This window comes from Notolepis coatsorum (assembly GCF_963971535.1).
Source record: "Notolepis coatsorum genome assembly, chromosome: 10".
Classification (NCBI taxonomy): Eukaryota; Metazoa; Chordata; class Actinopteri; order Aulopiformes; family Paralepididae; genus Notolepis; species Notolepis coatsorum.
Genome location: NC_140174.1, coordinates 6,460,869 through 6,478,368, shown reverse-complemented (window position 1 = coordinate 6,478,368; position 17,500 = coordinate 6,460,869). Strand labels below are relative to the sequence as shown.

The following is a 17,500-nucleotide window of genomic DNA, read 5'->3' as shown; positions in this document are numbered from 1 at the left end:
AGAGGAGACAGAGGAGACAGAGGAGACAGGAGACAGAGAGGAGACAGAGGAGACAGGAGACAGAGGAGACAGGAGACAGAGGAGACAGGAGACAGAGGAGACAGAGGAGACAGGGGAGACAGAGGAGACAGAGAGGAGACAGAGGAGACAGAGGAGACAGAGGAGACAGAGAGGAGACAGAGGAGACAGGAGACAGAGAGGAGACAGAGGAGACAGGAGACAGAGAGGAGACAGAGGAGACAGGGGAGACAGAGGAGACAGAGAGGAGACAGAGGAGACAGAGCGGAGACAGAGGAGACAGAGAGGAGACAGAGGAGACAGAGGAGACAGAGAGGAGACAGAGAGGAGACAGAGAGGAGACAGAGGAGACAGAGGAGACAGAGGAGACAGAGAGGAGACGGGAGGAGACAGAGAGGAGACAGAGGAGACAGAGAGGAGACAGAGGAGAGAGGAGACAGAGGAGACATGAGGAGACAGAGGAGACAGAGGAGACAGAGAGGAGACAGAGGAGACAGAGGAGACAGAGGAGACAGAGGAGACAGAGAGGAGACAGAGGGGACAGAGGAGACAGAGAGGAGACAGAGGAGACAGAGGAGACAGAGAGGAGACAGAGAGGAGACAGAGAGGAGACAGAGAGGAGACAGAGAGGAGACAGAGGAGGAGACAGGAAGGAGACAGAGGAGACAGGAGGAGAAGACAGGAGGAGGAGACAGGAAGGAGAAGACAGGAGGAGACAGAGAAGACAGGAGGAGAAGACAGGAGGAGGAGACAGGAAGGAGAAGACAGGAGGAGACAGAGAAGACAGGAGGAGACAGAGAGGAGACAGAGGAGGAGGAGAGGAGACAGAGGAGACAGAGAGGAGACAGAGGAGACAGAGAGGAGACAGAGAAGACAGAGAGGAGACAGAGAAGACAGGAGGAGAAGACAGGAGGAGGAGACAGGAAGAGGAGAAGACAGGAGGAGACAGAAGACAGAGGAGACGGGAGGAGACAGAGGAGAGAGAGGAGACAGAGGAGGAGACAGGAAGAAGAGGAGACAGGAGAAGACAGAGGAGACGACAGGAAGAGGAGGAGACAGGAAGAGGAGGAGACAGGAAGAGGAGGAGACAGGAAGAGGAGGAGACAGGAGAAGACAGAGGAGACGACAGGAGGAGGAGACAGGAAGAGGAGGAGACAGGAAGAGGAGGAGACGGGAAGAGGAGGAGACAGGAAGAGGAGGAGCCAGGAGGACACGGGCCACACAAAGAGGGAAGGTAACGGTTGAAAAGCCAGGAGATGAAAGTGAGCAGCGGTGGGGAAAATCAAAGCAGTGCTGACGAAGGTCGACGCAGAAAGAACGACTAAAACTGTGGTATGAATGGATTTCAGAGCCTGATGATGAAAGGAGCCGGAGCAGAGAGCTGATTCAGGGGGTTGGCGTTAGGGGGGGGGGGGTCGGTCCTCCTCTCTGTGGCCATTAAGGTCCTGTCTGGCCCACTCTCCGTCCAATCTCCCCAGTCCATTAGAGGCCACTGTATTACCGGCTTCAGGACTCGTATTGGAGAAACCCAGCCGGGCCAGCAGCGCCGACAGAGTACGGTTGGATCAAAGTGACTTATAAGCTCTTTACCTTTTAGGGACAGTTAGATGATGAGCGGTGGGCCCGGTGGCAGGGAACCAAGACCATGGCATTATTTCAATAGCTAATCAGTTCTCATTCCCCCCACAAAAAAAAAAAAATAGGGGCAGAATGTAGAAAATGAAAGAGCGAGATCTTAGCGTCCCGTTCCGAATGGGCGGCGAGGCCTCATCATCGATCGGTTCAAATCTGCTTTGAGAACGCGAGCGATCAATCGCCCCATTATAGCAGCACCCCCCATCGGTCAATATTAATACCGAAACTCGTGATCGATAGGGAGGGGGGGGGGGTAAGATGATCCATTGACCGTCAATCGTTGGCGGGGAGCCGGGATCTTGGCGTGATTAACCCTTTCACTGCAGCACTACCAAAAAAACGGTTAAAAAAACAGCGACCGTCGGTTGTGTGATAGTAAAGGGTTAACCTTCTGCCGTGTGGCAGTGAAAGGGTTAAGATGGCATTTGGGATGTTTGGAGTGTTGTGCAGAGAAGTCCCATTGCTTTACAAGCCTCATGCAGGGAGATTATTTACAACGAGCCGACAGCTGGCCAGAGAAACAAATACTTTGTTTTCACTTTGCTGTGGCTAAATAATTGGGACCACACATATGCAAGCGCGCCGCGCGCGCACGCACGCACGCACACACACAGAGAGAGAGGATAACATAGCCAGCCAATTCACGAGCCTGTTTTGAAAAGATAAATGTTCTAAATCGAAGCCGCGCTGTAAAGACTTTGCCTCACAAAATCAAATCTACCACCGAAATAAAATAAATTAGGCAATACAATATTTCTCCCCCCCCCCCCCCACAATTATCTGTTAATATCAGCTGATGGCCCGTTTATAACCTTCATTCAGTCCATCTCATCCATCATGTAAATGTGATTCTGCTGCAGGTATTTAATCAGATGCTATCTGATGGCAGGGAAGTAATTGCAACCATTATAAACTAACTGCCTCATCCCATCTTCTCTCTCTCTCTCCCTCCCTCCTTCTCTCACTCCTTCTCCATTTCTCATTTCTTCCTTTCTCCCCCTTTCTCAATTTCCACCTTCACTCTCACTCTCACTCTCTCTCTCCCCTTTTCACCTTTGCCCTCGTCCGTTCCCCCCCCCCCCCCCCCTGGTGAAGTCAGAGTCTTATCTGTATTTTAAAGGAGGGAGGGAGAGAGAGAGAGAGAGAGAGAGAGAGAGAGAGAAAGACTGAGGCTGTTATCAGTGTCATTCAACAACATAATGTCTCACTGATGGAGTGGATCTCTTGACAGAAGTCTTTTCAAAACACTTATCAGTAAACTGGCTCATCCCCGTTTCCCTTTATCTGGCAACTTGACTGAAACGCTTCCAACACTTTATCAATGGAACCTCTTCACAGCAAATGAAAAGCATCTGTGATAAGAGCATGTCCTTTGTGTGTGTGCGTTTGTTCATAATAAGCGTACCAGGCCAAGAAACATGCTTTTCCAAGAAGCATTTTTTTGGGGGGGGGCCTTGAACATTTATTTTAGACAGTTATGTTGTGTGTGTGTGGGGGGGGGGGGGTAATTTTCAGCATTGAATGTGTTGTAACTTTTTTTATCCACTTTTTCTCCTCTTTTTCCATGTTCTCCCATCCCAATTCCACTGTGCCAATTCTCCCCTCCCCTGTCTTGAACGTTGCTCGCATATGCCCCCCACTGGCCAGTTGTAGGGAGGATAGAAGCCTTGCATCACGTGTCCCCTCCGGTACACAAGGAGGCAGCCTGTCACATCTTGTCACCTGCCAGAGCGGACTCTCATTGGCGAGGAGTAACGTGTGGGAGGCTCACACTACCCTCGCCATTTCCTGTCTCTGCTGTGTAGGCATCCCCCAACCGACCTGTAGGAGTCGCCGTTTACAACGTCCAGATTACCACCCATCGACTTCCACCCTCTAACTCTGCCAATTGAGTTAGTATGACGGCCGGCCCAAGCCGGAGGCAACGCTGACAGCCGGAGTCGAACCGTTGGTGACGAGCGCAATGTCCGCTGCGCCACCCAGCCGCCCTATGTGTTGTAACTTTTGATATCTCAACCTGGTGTGGAAACCTTGGGGCCAAGAATAAGAACAAACCGTCAAGGATCGCTAACATGGCCAGCGAAGTTATAGGGAAACCACCAAGACAAATATCTGCGTTATATACGAGCTGAGTTATATACGAGACAAGGCTCAGCTAATATCGTCTGATCCGTTGCATCCCCTTCATGGGGAGTTTGACAAGCGTCCATCTGGAAGGCGCTATAGAGAGTCCCCCCTAGCCCCAAAAAACATATTTAAAAAGTCTTTGATCGACCCACATGCCATTGCTCTGATGAATTCTTAGCTTTTCATGTTAACCGGTTAGGTACCCGAAGCTCTGTCTGTGTTTGTGTTGTTGTTGTTTTTCTTATGTCTATATATTGGTCTGTTTTGGGCCAATATCAGATTCAGATTCCTTTATTAAGCCATTTGTGTAAAAACACATTGGTAATTGTTGCGGCATTACAGTGTATGCATTTTTCTCCAAATTTTTTCTCACAGTAACAACAACACAGACACAGGACAAAAACAGTGCAGTGGAGGATTAATAATTTAAATATATATATATAAAGTGTAAAGTGCAGAGTTCCAGTAAAGACCAGTGCAGTCAGTGTCATTGTGCCAGTGTCACTTGGGGGCGGAGGTGTTCCTGAGGCATTGATCAGCCTGGCGGCTGAGGGGAAGAAGCTCAGTCTGTGACGAGCTTTCACAGCCTTTGGGATCCTCAGCCTTCTCCCAGAGGGGGAGCAGGGTGAAGAGGCTGTGGCCGGGGTGGCTGGGAGGGGTCGGCCATGATCTTCCTTGCCCTCTTCAGCGCCCTGGAGTCGTGCAGGGACCTGAGGGAGGGCAGGGGACAGCCGATCACCCTCTCCGCGGAGCGAATCACCCGCTGCAGCTAAGGCGAGATCTTTTGCCGCTGCAGCGGGGAACCAGGAGATGATGGAGTGGGTGAGGAGGATGGACTCAAGGATGGCCGTGTAAAATTGGGCCATCATGGTCCTTCTGCAGTTTGCCGGAGGAAGAACATCCTCCCCTGGGCCTTTTTAAGCAGCGCCGTGATGTCGAGCTCCCATTTCAAGTCCCCGGGAGATTGTCATGCCTAGGAATCGGCATGACTCCACACACAGTTTTGTGCCTGTATGGTGTTTGTACCGTGTTGTCTTGTTGATTGCAACCATAGTGAAGCCAAAGACTCACGTCCGCGAAAGTGGACAAAGAAAATCTATCTCTTCATAGGGAAAGCAGTGAACAGGTCCCACAAAGTGCAATGCATATGGTGCTCCACTAGGGGCAGAGTGGCTAACCGTGACTGCTAGGGATGGGAGTGCTATTCGAAAATTTGTGTTTCATAATATCGAATATATTTTTTTGTAAGTGCTTTTTTAATTTCCATGTCAGTTATTAATGTGTTTGTATGAGTCTCTTACATGTTTTGTATGTTGTTACAAAAAAGAAAAAGACGAATCTTGGATGTTGCATATTATGCTGTGGAAAGATGTATTTTGAATATTGGAAAGATTTGTGCAAAAAAAAAAAAAAAAAAAAAGACAGAATCGAAGCAGCAAAAAAAAAATGACACCATTCACCATCGTAGCCTATAATAACAGCATTGCATTGGCCTATCAACCGGCTTTAATACTTTGAGTGCCAACGACGAGATTTCTCGTTAGTTCATGCCAACCGTTGAGTGCCAGAGAGACGAGAGATCTAGTTTTTGATCGTTATTTTATCGATTTCCATTCATTTTTCATCAATCTAGCCTCATGTTACCAGTGGGGATCTGTCTGAACTCGAACAGGGAAAATACCGCCCCCTATCGTCTCTCCGGATGGTACTGCACCCCGGCTTTGGATTGGATTGAATGAAACGCATGGGAAAAAAAGTCCTGCTTCCACATTTTACTTGTCAGACAAGTAACCGGAGACGATCGAAGTCATTGCCCACCACCAGAACAGCGGAGAATATGTGTTTCCAATACCCAGCGTTGGATCAATAAACGCGATCGATATTTGGAATGGTGATCAGGAATTGGAATCATCTTTTTGGAGAACATCCGATCTGAGGTAAGGAATCTATTTTACCAGTCTTGGGATAATCAGAGTTATTTTCACCTATATATCAGCGTGTGCCATATGTGTGTATGTGTGTGTCTGTGATCAGGAAATAAGATAATAGATTTTTCAGCCCGCTTCTATAGCGTGCATAAGTACACATATACTATCGATAATCTAGCGTTTATTTGAAAACGATTAATAAATAGGCTGAAAAATTACTACGTGTTTTGTGTATTCCAGTGTAATACAGTAAAGGGTGTTTATCACAGAATCTTCGGAAACTTTCAAGAAATTAGCGTTTTTCAAAATGGTATAAAACGGAAATGAACGGATTAAAAAACAATCCGTTTCGACAATGTTGACTGCAAACAAGTCATTGATAAGCGACGGCCATATTATACACATAGTCATAATTTAAGATATAGTTTATGCGTTCGCAAATATGAGAGCTCCATCATTGAAGTGGACGTTGGCACGCAACAGGGTTCCGGGGCACCGGACCCGTGGCACTCAACGTGTTAATAAACAAACAGAAACAGTAGCATGTGCATCTTTTTGATCAATTAGGCTATGAAAATTAGGCTGCCTTTAAATATAAAAGGAATTAAATAAGAATGTTTGCTTCAAAAAAATAAAAAGCATTTTATTATAGGGCTGGGCGATATAACGATAAATATCGCGATATATTTTAATAATCGATATCGATTTTTTTTTTTTTTTTTACCTGCAACAGGGCAGTTTTAAAACCAGAGACAGTGGACAGACTTGTCTTTCTTGCCTGCAACTTAAAGTAATGGCTTTGCTTGTCCAAATGACAATACTGACCAAATTCAGATTTCTTTTTCTCTTGTCCATTTATTTTGTTTGCTTTCTAATTTAAAATACATTTTGAAACCGTCTGTACACAGTAGGCTATGTGTGCTAGCAGAACTAGACTCCAGTCACGGTGCACATGTGCGGTGGTTTGTCCACCAAAAAAGCGCCAAAAGATCGAAAATAAACTAGCAGAGCCAGAACTGTTCAACTCCTCTGGAGCCACAGCCAGCAGAGAAGCCGGTTTACTTTAGCTTTTAAACCAGCTGCAGCCTGAGAACTGGAGTGTGAGGGGATGTAACACTAAAGATGGCGGCAATGACAAAGAATTGCTGCAAAATAAACATACATCTGTTGTTTTAAAAAAAAGAAAAAAAAAAAAAATTATACTTATAACAATTCGATAATTATCGATATCGAGAAATAAAATAAAATTATCATATCGTTATCGCGATATGATTTTTTTCCATATCGCCCAGCCCATATAAAAAAAACAATAATTATATGCGGTAATTATTTTTTTATTTTTTACAAAACGAATATTCGATTGTAAAGAAAATTAAATCAATTTTTTTTTATTATTATTGATCTTTTTCCCCCTCCATTTTTCCTCCGATTGGCTCCCATCCCAATGTTAGTCGTATGCCAATTCCCAGTCCCTTCCTGGTCGCTGCGCACTTACCCCCCACAGTCAGATCATCTGGGAGAGTGGAGGCTACCACGTGCTTCCTCCGACACACGTCCAGCCAATCACTGCTTCTTTTCACCTGGCAGCGCGGATCCTCCCTGAGAGGGCATAGCGTGTGGAAGGATCACACTATCCCCCTCAAGTCCCATCCGCGCTTAGCAGGCGCCCCGACCGAACTGTAGGAGTCGCTGTTTACAACGACCCGGACCCACCCCGCCAGCTTCTCCCACCCTCTAATACAGCCAATTGTATTAGTGTGGACGGCCAGCCAAGCTGGTGACAACTCCGGAGCTGTGAGCTGGATTCGAACAGGCGAATCCAGCTCACAGCTCCGGGGTTGGTGACGAACGCAATCTCCGCTCGGCCACCTAACCGCCTAAAATGAAATCAATCTTAACAGAAACGACTATTCGAATTTTCGAATATTCGGTCCCATCCCTAGTGACTGCATGGATGAATGAGTCAGTGACGTGGCCAGTCCACGAGGTGCTTCACATCTTAAAAAAAACATCCCATAATGTGTGATGAACATGAGTAGAGCTCCGGATTGATGATCGGAAGATCAACGGTTCGAGCCCCGGTCAAGGCTGCTGTCGGAAAGTGGTGTTGTTGTTGTCCAGCAGGGGGCACTCTGTCCTCAGCACTTGTCAGTAACAATGCCCCCGTTACGGTAATAGGGACACCGTACAGCTGCGAGTGCCGTCCTTCGGATGAGACCCTAAACCGAGGTCCCGACTGAATCTCGTCGTTAAAGAACCCAGGACGACTATCGCAAAGAGTAGGGGGTTCCCCGACGTTCGCAATCAGATCTGACATCAAGACCATCTAATCATCTCTTCCCCTTAATTGGCTGATATCAATCCCCGTCTCCTGAGCTGTTCAGCCATTGTGTAGTGTGATGTGTGACGTGTGCCAGTGTGTATGGCAGCCATTGAGCCTGCGTAGCCCAAGGTTGGGTGCTACCAGTGGTGGTGAAGGAGGCCATTTCACTAACCCTACGTTGTAAAGTTATAAATGCAATTCATTATTATTATTATTGTGACATGTTGTGTAATAAATAAAAACAAGTCTATTCTTTGCACCCCATAATAACCACTATCTCAGGGGCGTTTTCTGATCGTGGAGGGCCCCCAGTTAGGCTCCCCCGTCAACACGTGGGGTGCTCTGATCTGCAGCAGGGGGCGGGCGTGTGCACGTGGCTCTGACCTGCAGCAGGGGCGTGTGCACGTGGGACACGATGTGGGGGAGGCGTCTCCACTCCCGGATGGCCAGGCTGGAGGCCATCTCCACCAGCCTCTCGATGAAGTTCAGCTGCTGCTCCTCCGGGTGGCAGATGGCCAGGTAGCCGCGGTGCATGTTCACCTTCCACGCCATCTCCTTAGGACAACTCAGCTCCACCTGGGGAGGGAGGGAGGGAGGGAGGGAGGGAGAGAGAGAGAGAGAGACAAACAGTCAAAATACAGACTGAGGCTATGGTTAGACTAGTGTATTCCTGGCGTTTTTTTATACGTTTTTGACGACGTTTGATGTCCTATCTACACAGAAATGCGTTTTTTGGCGTTTTTTTGTGGATACGGCTGAAACGCAAAATTGTGTTTGCGTTTGGAGATACGCAAAAAAAACGCTTCGACAACAGCGTGTAGTCAGCACGGAGCAGTTGTTGCGAAAACGCCCATGCGCAGTAGATACCATCTGCGTGCCCTTCCGGTGACAACAGTGTGTGTGTTTGGGACAGAGCTCCGTGTCCCAAATAGCTTCAGCTACCATGTGTTGTCAAGTTATTGTTATAAGGACCCCAGTCCAAGCTACAACTGTCTGCATTCCCTTAACATTTGTTTGTATTGAGCCGTATTGTATTGTACCCATATGCAATATGTTAAAGGGGAACTATCTTATAAATGGCCTTTTTGAGTGTTTAGCATTGTTTCCTAGCTATGTGAACTTATATTAATATGATCTACCGTAATTCCTCTAATAGTAACCGGGTCTCAAATACAAGCCGGGTCTCTATTAATGGCCGGGTGCGCTCTTGAGCTAAGCAATTATAAGCCGGCCTCCTAATACAAGCCGGGTTACTAATATACTGAGCTGCATACTGAGCTAGTTACTTGATTTCACTTTGAAAACGTTGAAATGACCAGTGACCACCTGTAATTGCACTGTTTACTATTTCATACAGTACTTGGTTTCAATAAATGAACCCAGTACATTTTACTGGGTTCAAACTGACACAAAATGTTGATTTATTCATTATGATCCGTTTGAAAATTTGAAATATAGGCCTCCCTCTTATACAGGCCTCCTCCTAATACAAGCCTGGTACCCGCTACAGTTGAAACAAATACAAGCCGGGGTTACTATTAGAGGAATTACGGTATGTCTCAAAATTCTCATATTGGCGCATTCTTCCAATTCTCCTCTCACAATATTCACCCTCACTGAACTGAGTCGTTTGAAAATGTGCCTATATGTGATGTCATATAGTCACTGCTGCATGTTAATGTTCAGGTGAACATGACGGTGCACAGTGGTTTAGGTGGCACCTGCAGCTGCGGCTGCAAAACAGCTCGAGATCTTGAGGTAGAAAAATGCTGTTTTTGAGGACTTGATTAGAAATACAAAACAATGAATAAAAAAAATAAATATATTACAGAGGTGTTCCATAGACTCACAGGAATTGTGTAAAAGTGCCCAAATAGTGAAAGAAATAGTAAAATAGTTCCCCTTTAAATAAGGTTTACATCCATTCATTCTGCTAGCATTACCGATTGCATGAGCAGCTGGCTAACGTGAGCTATCAGGATTCAGACCCTGTTAGCTCAGAGTTCCTCTTTCAACTTAACAAGCATTAAACAAAATGGCCCAGTCATCTATTCACCTTTGTTTAATACACACAGCGTTGTCTCTAATGTTATCTAACTACTGATAGCTCGCGATATCATCAGTTTTGTTGCTGGCTAAGTAGCGTGAGCTAACGTTAGCTTCTAGCCACAATGCTATATTGTTATAATGGCATACTCCATTGACGTTAGCATGCAGCTAACAATGCTACCGATCGTTTTTTAGACTAAACTATCCGCTCTTGGTGGTCACTTGTGTTGATGTTAGTTTTGTTTCATCAACAAATGACAGGCAGAACACACAGTGAATGTATCCGTTTTGTTTATTGCACTTTTATTAGGCTTTGCTGAAAAAAGAATTGCTGCATTGAGTAAAATAGCAAGATGGTGGCGCGGCATAGGCTTCCAGGAAGTGTATTGGCACATTCGTTCTGATTGGTTGAAATTGCCTTCATGTTTGCCACCTACTGCCACCTACTGCTTTGGCAGTGTACTACATCAGTGTGCTCTGGTGACAAAAACGAAGAAAAAAAACGAAAGTGTGACTCGAGGCGCATGACGTCGCGGCGATACGCGGCGATACGTATAAGAAAACAATACGAAATGATACGAAAGGTGTAACCGCAGCCTGAGTGAGCACAGCCTCGCTGTTGAAAAGGGGAGGCACAGGAAAACCTGGCTCCCTGCAGAGCAAAGGCTGTGCTGTCATTGCATCCTCAGTGAGCCTGAAACTGAGTTGCACTTCCTCACCAAATGTGAAAAATATAAATATATTAGAGAAACGCATTTAAAAAAATTTGAACTAATAACAAAAGGTCTTCTTGCACTACCAGATACAGGAAAACTACCAGTCCTACTAGGGGAGGACTCAACAAGCTGTGAGCTAGCAGCAGCCTATGTTGCTGCCTGTCATAGACTGAGGGACAGTGAGTGACAGTCACCTGACATGTTTATGCCGTAATATTTTATGTTCTATTTTATGATGAACATTTTTGTATATACTATGACATTAATATGTGTTTTGTAATCCATGCTTATGTTATCAACCATTTGCTTTGGCAACATGTACAAGCTGCGTCATGCCAATAAAGCCACTTGAATTGAATTGAATTGAGAGAGAGAGAGAGAGAGAGAGAGAGAGAGAGAGATGGAGAGAGAGAGAGAGAGAGAGAATGAGAGACAGAGTGAGAGAGACAGAGTGTGAGTGAGAGATACAGACAGATACACGGAGAGAGAGTTACAGAGTGAGACAGAAACCAAGAGAAAATGAGAGACAGAGTGAGAGAGACACACAGAGTGTGAGTGAGAGATGCAGAGAGAGAGATACAGAGAGAGTGAAAGAGACAGAAACCGAGAGAGAGAGAATGAGAGACAGAGTGAGAGAGAGAGTGTATGTGAGAGAGAGATAAGATACGATATTCCTTTATTGATCCCCTTGGGGTAATTTGGGCATCATAGCAGCATGGGGGAGGGGAGGTACAGACAGGGTAATAATAGAAAGACATAAATATAGGCAATAAATATGTATCTGAATTTACAAATATTCGGGGGGGGGGGGGGGGAACGGTCTAAAACTATATCATTAACTCTGAATATAAAAATATGAGAATAAAAACAGTGTAAACAAAGGTGCAGATGAGAGGCATGATATAGGCATAGTAGCCCGTGCAGGTTATATATACACGCCAACGTCACACCTAGTACTTGGATTTTGGACTATGAGAGAGATATATAAATGTAGTTATTTTTGTCTGTGTTTACAGTTAATACTTTTGACATTGTGATGGAAGGTGGTCATTGTTGTAGCTAGTCATCAGTACACCGTCCTCTGTGTGTGTGTGTGTGTGTGTGTGTGTAATGTGTATGTGTGTGTAATCTGTATGTATGTCTGTGTGTATGTGTATGTGTGTGTGTGTAATCTGTATGTATGTCTGTGTGTCTGTGTATGTGTGTGTGTGTAATCTGTATGTATGTCTGTATGTCTGTGTGTGTGTGTGTGTGTGTGTGTGTGTGTGTGTGTGTGTGTGTGTGTATGTATGTATGTGTATGTGGTGGGTGTGTGCGTGTGTGCATGTGCGTACGTTGCACAGAACAATCAAGAGAGTGCCTGGCGTTTCCAGAGGTGAATTATGAGTACTGCCGTTTTAATTAAATGAGAACATTTGAGGGGGGTGGGTGGGGGGAGTAGCCAACGACAATCTCTGGCATAATGAAGCACTTGAATAAATAGAGGCCAATGTTGTTTTCTATTCATTTGGTCGACGGGGCTTTCCAACAGGGCTTTTGTGCTAATGACTAATCCACCTGTCTGCTCCGACACCCAGGTGGAAGAAGAGCAGGAGGAAAAGGCCCGGCGATTGATTAAAACGCAGAGCGCATTAACAGCCGTGCAAACAATAGCCCCGGGGAGCGCGCCACCACGAACCTGCTGCTGATTGGTCGGCTGGTCGGCTGTGTGTGTTTATATAAGAGAACGAATGAAGGAAAGAGACAGAATGAGAAAAGACAAACACGATCAAACCAGAGACACTGAGTGAGACGGAGAGAGAGAGAGACAGAGACAGAGAGACAGTGTGAGACAGTGTGAGACAGAGAGAGAGAGAGAGTACGAAAGAGACTGAGAGAGAGTGTGAGAGAGAGACAGAGACAGACAGTGTGAGAGAGAGACAGAGTGTGAGACAGAGAGAATGAGAGAGAGAGTGTGAGAGAGAGAGAGACAGAGATAATGAGAGAGAGAGTGTGAGAGACTGAGCGTAGGTGTGTGATTGCGCAAGCTCTCAACGAAAATTACAGCAATCGGTCAACATGCACTTATCAGCGGCGACGTAGGATGACAGAGAGACAGAGAGAGAGACAGAGAGAGAAAGAGAGAGAGAATTGAATTGAATTGAGAGAGTGAAAGAGACACAGAAAGAGAGAGAGACAGAGAGAGTAAGATATACAGGTGCAGGCTGCAGCTCAATACATTTGAATATGGTGGAAAAGTCTATATATTTAGCTGTATTGATGCAGTCATTTGTGCAAGAGGAGCCCCAACCAAGTACTGAGTGAACATACATGAACACACTTTTCAGACGGCTGACATTTCTATACACAAAAGAAAAATACATCTATTTTTTATTGGTGATACAGAATTTTGGGCTTTCATGAGCTGTAAGCTGTAAAATTTCAACAAATAAAGGCTTGAAATATTTCACTTTGTGTGTAATGAATCTATAATCTACGAGAGTTTCGCTTTATGAATTGAAATTAATGAACTTTTCCACGATTTTCTAATTTATCGAGCTGCACCTGTATAGAGAGACACAGAAGAGTGAGAGAGAGAGAGACACAGAAAGAGAGAGAGAGAGTGTGAGAGACTGAGCGTAGGTGTGAGTGAGCAAGCTCTTTCAATGACGGAGAAAATTACAGCAATCGGTCAACATGCACTTATCAGATGACATAGAAATTGAAGGGATAGAACAGAGATTCCCTTTCAAATCCTCAGTTCTAAATGGCGATTTTTGGCTGCAACACCTCAAAATGGTGGCCAGAGAGTGTTCCATAATAACGCCGTGATGGGAATCACTGTTGGTTCGGTGCACGACACTCGTGACAGGAATGATAACACCAGAATGGCTGCCATAAAGCGGTTTGAACCGCCCCGCCCGCCCCCCCATTATCACCGGGAGACGGGCAGTGAGAGTGGTAGCTAAGCGTCCTCGTCTCGTCCGTCTAGGGATTCGTAAAAAAAAAAGGCTGACGTTCCACCGCGGTCTTCTGAGTCTCATCTGCTGTCCACGCGTTGAGCATGATGCTCGTTCCCATGACAACGTGATCAAAAAAGAATTGATCAGGAAAAGGAAATGACCGTGATATGCGAAGGGAGGGGAGGGGTGGGGTGAAGGGAGGTGAAGGGTGAAGGTAGGGGTGAAGGGTGAAGGGAGGGGATGGGTGAGGGGAGGGGTGGTGAAGGGTGAAGGGAGGGGTGAAGGGTGAAGGGAGGGGAGGGGATGGGTGAGGGGAGGGGTGGTGAAGGGTGAAGGGAGGGGAGGGGATGGGTGAGGGGAGGGGTGGTGAAGGGTGAAGGGAGGGACGAAGGCCCCTTTCTATCAATTCCGGTTTTGTGTGATGAATCTCCTACAGACAGGGTTGCCCTTATCAAGGCCTGGCTTTAATTGAAAAGCGAGGACGTTTGGACTCCTCCTCCTCCCTCTCCTCCTCCCCCTCCTCCTCCTCCCCCTCCCCCTCCTCCGAGGGGGCGACGGCAGCGAGCAGCAAACCAGCGGCGGGCGACGACTCGCTCTGCTTTTTCCTCCGCCACAAAACAAATCACCCCGCGGCAGGTGTCGGGTAATTATTCACGCGCACAGCTGTCGTAAAATACTAGATGCTGAGCTCCAGAGAGAGAGAGAGAGAGACAAAGAGGACTGGGAGGAGAAGGTATGGGAAGAGATAGAGGAGAGGGAGATAGAGAAAGGTAGGGGAAGAGAGTGAGAGAGATAGAGAAAGGTAGGGGAAGAGAGAGTGAGAGAGATAGAGAAAGGTAGGGGAAGAGAGAGTGAGAGAGATAGAGAAAGGTAGGGGAAGAGAGAGTGAGAGAGATAGAGAAAGGTAGGGGAAGAGAGAGAGGAGAGAGATAGAGATAGAGATAGAGAAAGGTAGGGGAAGAGAGAGTGAGAGGAGATAGAGAAAGGTAGGGGAAGAGAGAGTGAGAGAGATAGAGAAAGGTAGTGGAAGAGAGAGTGAGAGAGATAGAGAAAGGTAGGGGAAGAGAGAGTGAGAGAGATAGAGAAAGGTAGGGGAAGAGAGAGTGAGAGGGAGATAGAGAAAGGTAGGGGAAGAGAGAGTGAGATGGAGATAGAGAAAGGTAGGGGAAGAGAGAGTGAGATGGAGATAGAGAAAGGTAGGGGAAGAGAGAGTGAGATGGAGATAGAGAAAGGTATGGGAAGAGAGAGAGGAGAGATAGAGAAAGGTAGGGGAAGAGAGAGAGGAGAGAGATAGAGAAAGGTAGGGGAAGAGAGAGAGGAGAGAGATAGAGAAAGGTAGGGGAAGAAAGAGAGGAGAGAGATAGAGAAAGGTAGGGGAAGAGAGAGAGGAGAGAGATAGAGAAAGGTAGGGGAAGAGAGAGTGAGAGGGAGATAGAGAAAGGTAGGGGAAGAGAGAGTGAGAGGAGAAGAGAAAGGTAGGGGAAGAGAGAGTGAGAGATAGAGAAAGGTAGGGGAAGAGAGAGTGAGAGAGATAGAGAAAGGTTGGGGAAGAGAGAGGAGAGAGATAGAGAAAGGATGGGAGGAGAGAGTGAGAGAGAGCTAGAGAAAGGTAGGGGAAGAGAGTGAGAAAGATAGAGAAAGGTAGGGGAAGAGAGAGGAGAGATAGAGAAAGGTATGGGAAGAGAGAGGAGAGATAGAGAAAGGTAGGGGAGAGAGAGGGAGAGAGTGAGAGAGAGCTAGAGAAGAGTAGGGGAAGAGAGAGTGAGATAGAGAAAGGTAGGGGAAGAGAGAGTGAGAGGGAGATAGAGAAAGGTAGGGGAAGAGAGAGTGAGGGAGATAGAGAAAGGTAGGGGAAGAGAGAGTGAGAGATAGAGAAGGTAGGGAGGAGAGAGGGAGGAGAGAGTGAGAGAGAGCTAGAGAAAGGTAGGGGAGAGAGAGAAGGATAGAGAAAGGTAGGGGAAGAGAGGTGAGAGGGAGATAGAGAAAGGTAGGGGAAGAGAGAGTGAGGGAGATAGAGAAAGGTAGGGGAGGAGGAGAGAGGTGAGAGAGAGCTAGAGAAAGGTAGGGGAAGAGAGAGTGAGATAGAGAAAGGTAGGGGAAGAGAGAGTGAGAGGGAGATAGAGAAAGGTAGGGGAAGAGAGAGTGAGGGAGATAGAGAAAGGTAGGGGAAGAGAGTGAGAGAGATAGGAGAGGGGGAGAGAGAGAGGAGAGAGATAGAGAAAGGTAGGGGAAGAGAGAGTGAGAGGGAGATAGAGAAAGGTAGGGGAAGAGAGTGAGAGAGATAGAGAAAGGTAGGGGAAGAGAGAGAGGAGAGAGATAGAGAAAGCTAGGGGAAGAGAGAGAGAGAGATAGAGAAAGGTAGGGGAAGAGAGAGTGAGAGGGAGATAGAGAAAGGTAGGGGAAGAGAGAGTGAGAGGGAGATAGAGAAAGGTAGGGAAAGAGAGTGAGAGAGATAGAGAAAGGTAGGGGAAGAGAGAGAGGAGAGAGATAGAGAAAGCTAGGGGAAGAGAGAGAGAGAGATAGAGAAAGGTAGGGGAAGAGAGAGTGAGAGGGAGATAGAGAAAGGTAGGGGAAGAGAGAGTGAGAGATAGAGAAAGGTAGGGGAAGAGAGAGTGAGAGAGATAGAGAAAGGTAGGGGAAGAGAGAGTGAGAGAGATAGAGAAAGGTAGGGGAAGAGAGAGAGAGAGAGATAGAGAAAGGTAGGGGAAGGGAGGGAAGAGAGTGAGAGGGAGATAGAGAAAGGTAGGGGAAGAGAGAGAGGAGATAGAGAAAGGTAGGGAAAGAGAGAGAGAGAGATAGAGAAAGGTATGGAGAGAGAGAGAGAGAGAGGAAAGGTGGGGAAGAGAGAGAGAGAGATAGAGAAAGGAGGGAGAGAGAGTGAGAGAGAGCTAGAGAAAGGTAGGGAGAGAGTGAGAAGGATAGAGAAAAGGTAGGGGAAGAGAGAGAGAGTAGAGAAAGGTAGGGAAGAGAGAGAGAGATAGAGAAAGGTAGGAGAGAGAGGGAGGGAGAGTGAGAGAGATAGAGAAAGGTAGGGGAAGAGAGAGAGAGAGATAGAGAAGGTAGGGGAAGAGAGGTGAGAGGGAGAGAGAGGAAAGAAGGGAAGAGAGAGTGAGGGAGATAGAGAAAGGTAGGGGAAGAGAGTGAGAGAGATAGAGAAAGGTAGGGGAAGAGAGGGGAGTGAGAGAAGAAGGTAGGGAAGAGAGAGAGAGATAGAGAAAGGTAGGGGAGAGAGTGAGAGAGAGAGGAAAGGTAGGGAAGAAAGAGTGAGAGATAGAGAAAGGTAGGGGAAGAGAGAGAGGAGAGATAGAGAAGGTAGGGAAGAGAGAGAGAGAGAAAGGAAAGGAGAGGAAGAGAGAGAGGAGAGAGAGAGAGAAAGGTAGAGAAGAGAGAGAGAGAAGAAAGGTAGGGAAGAGAGAGAGAGAGAAGTAAAGAGAGAGGAATAGAGGATCGAGAGAGAGAGAAGGTAGCGAAGAGAGTGAGAGAGAAAGGTATGGGTAAGAGAGGAGGAGAGAGAGGATCGAGAGAGAGAGAAAGGTATGGGAAGAGAGTGAGAGAGAAAGGTATGGGAAGAGAGAGAGAGAGAGAAAGGTATGGGAAGATAGAGTGAGAGAGAGAGAGAGAGAGAAAGGTATGGAAAGAGAGAGTGAGAGAGAAAGGTAGGGGAAGAGAGAGAGAGAGAGAGAGAGAGAGAGAGAGAAAGGTAGGGGAAGAGAGTGAGTGAGAGAGAAAGGTATGGGAAGAGCGAGTGAGTGAGAGAGATAA

At 46.7% G+C, this 17,500-nt stretch overlaps 1 protein-coding gene across 1 annotated transcript in view; it reads right to left on the bottom strand.

Annotated features, from left to right (window-relative positions):
* Window positions 1-17,500, bottom strand: part of trrap (transformation/transcription domain-associated protein) — a gene marked incomplete at its 5' end in the record, with an annotated part of 245,882 nt that overhangs the window by 96,377 nt on the left and 132,005 nt on the right. The window contains 2 exon segments of the mRNA XM_084322329.1: window positions 8,416-8,607; window positions 13,133-13,136. Coding sequence (XP_084178455.1) covers window positions 8,416-8,607; window positions 13,133-13,136 — 196 coding nt within the window.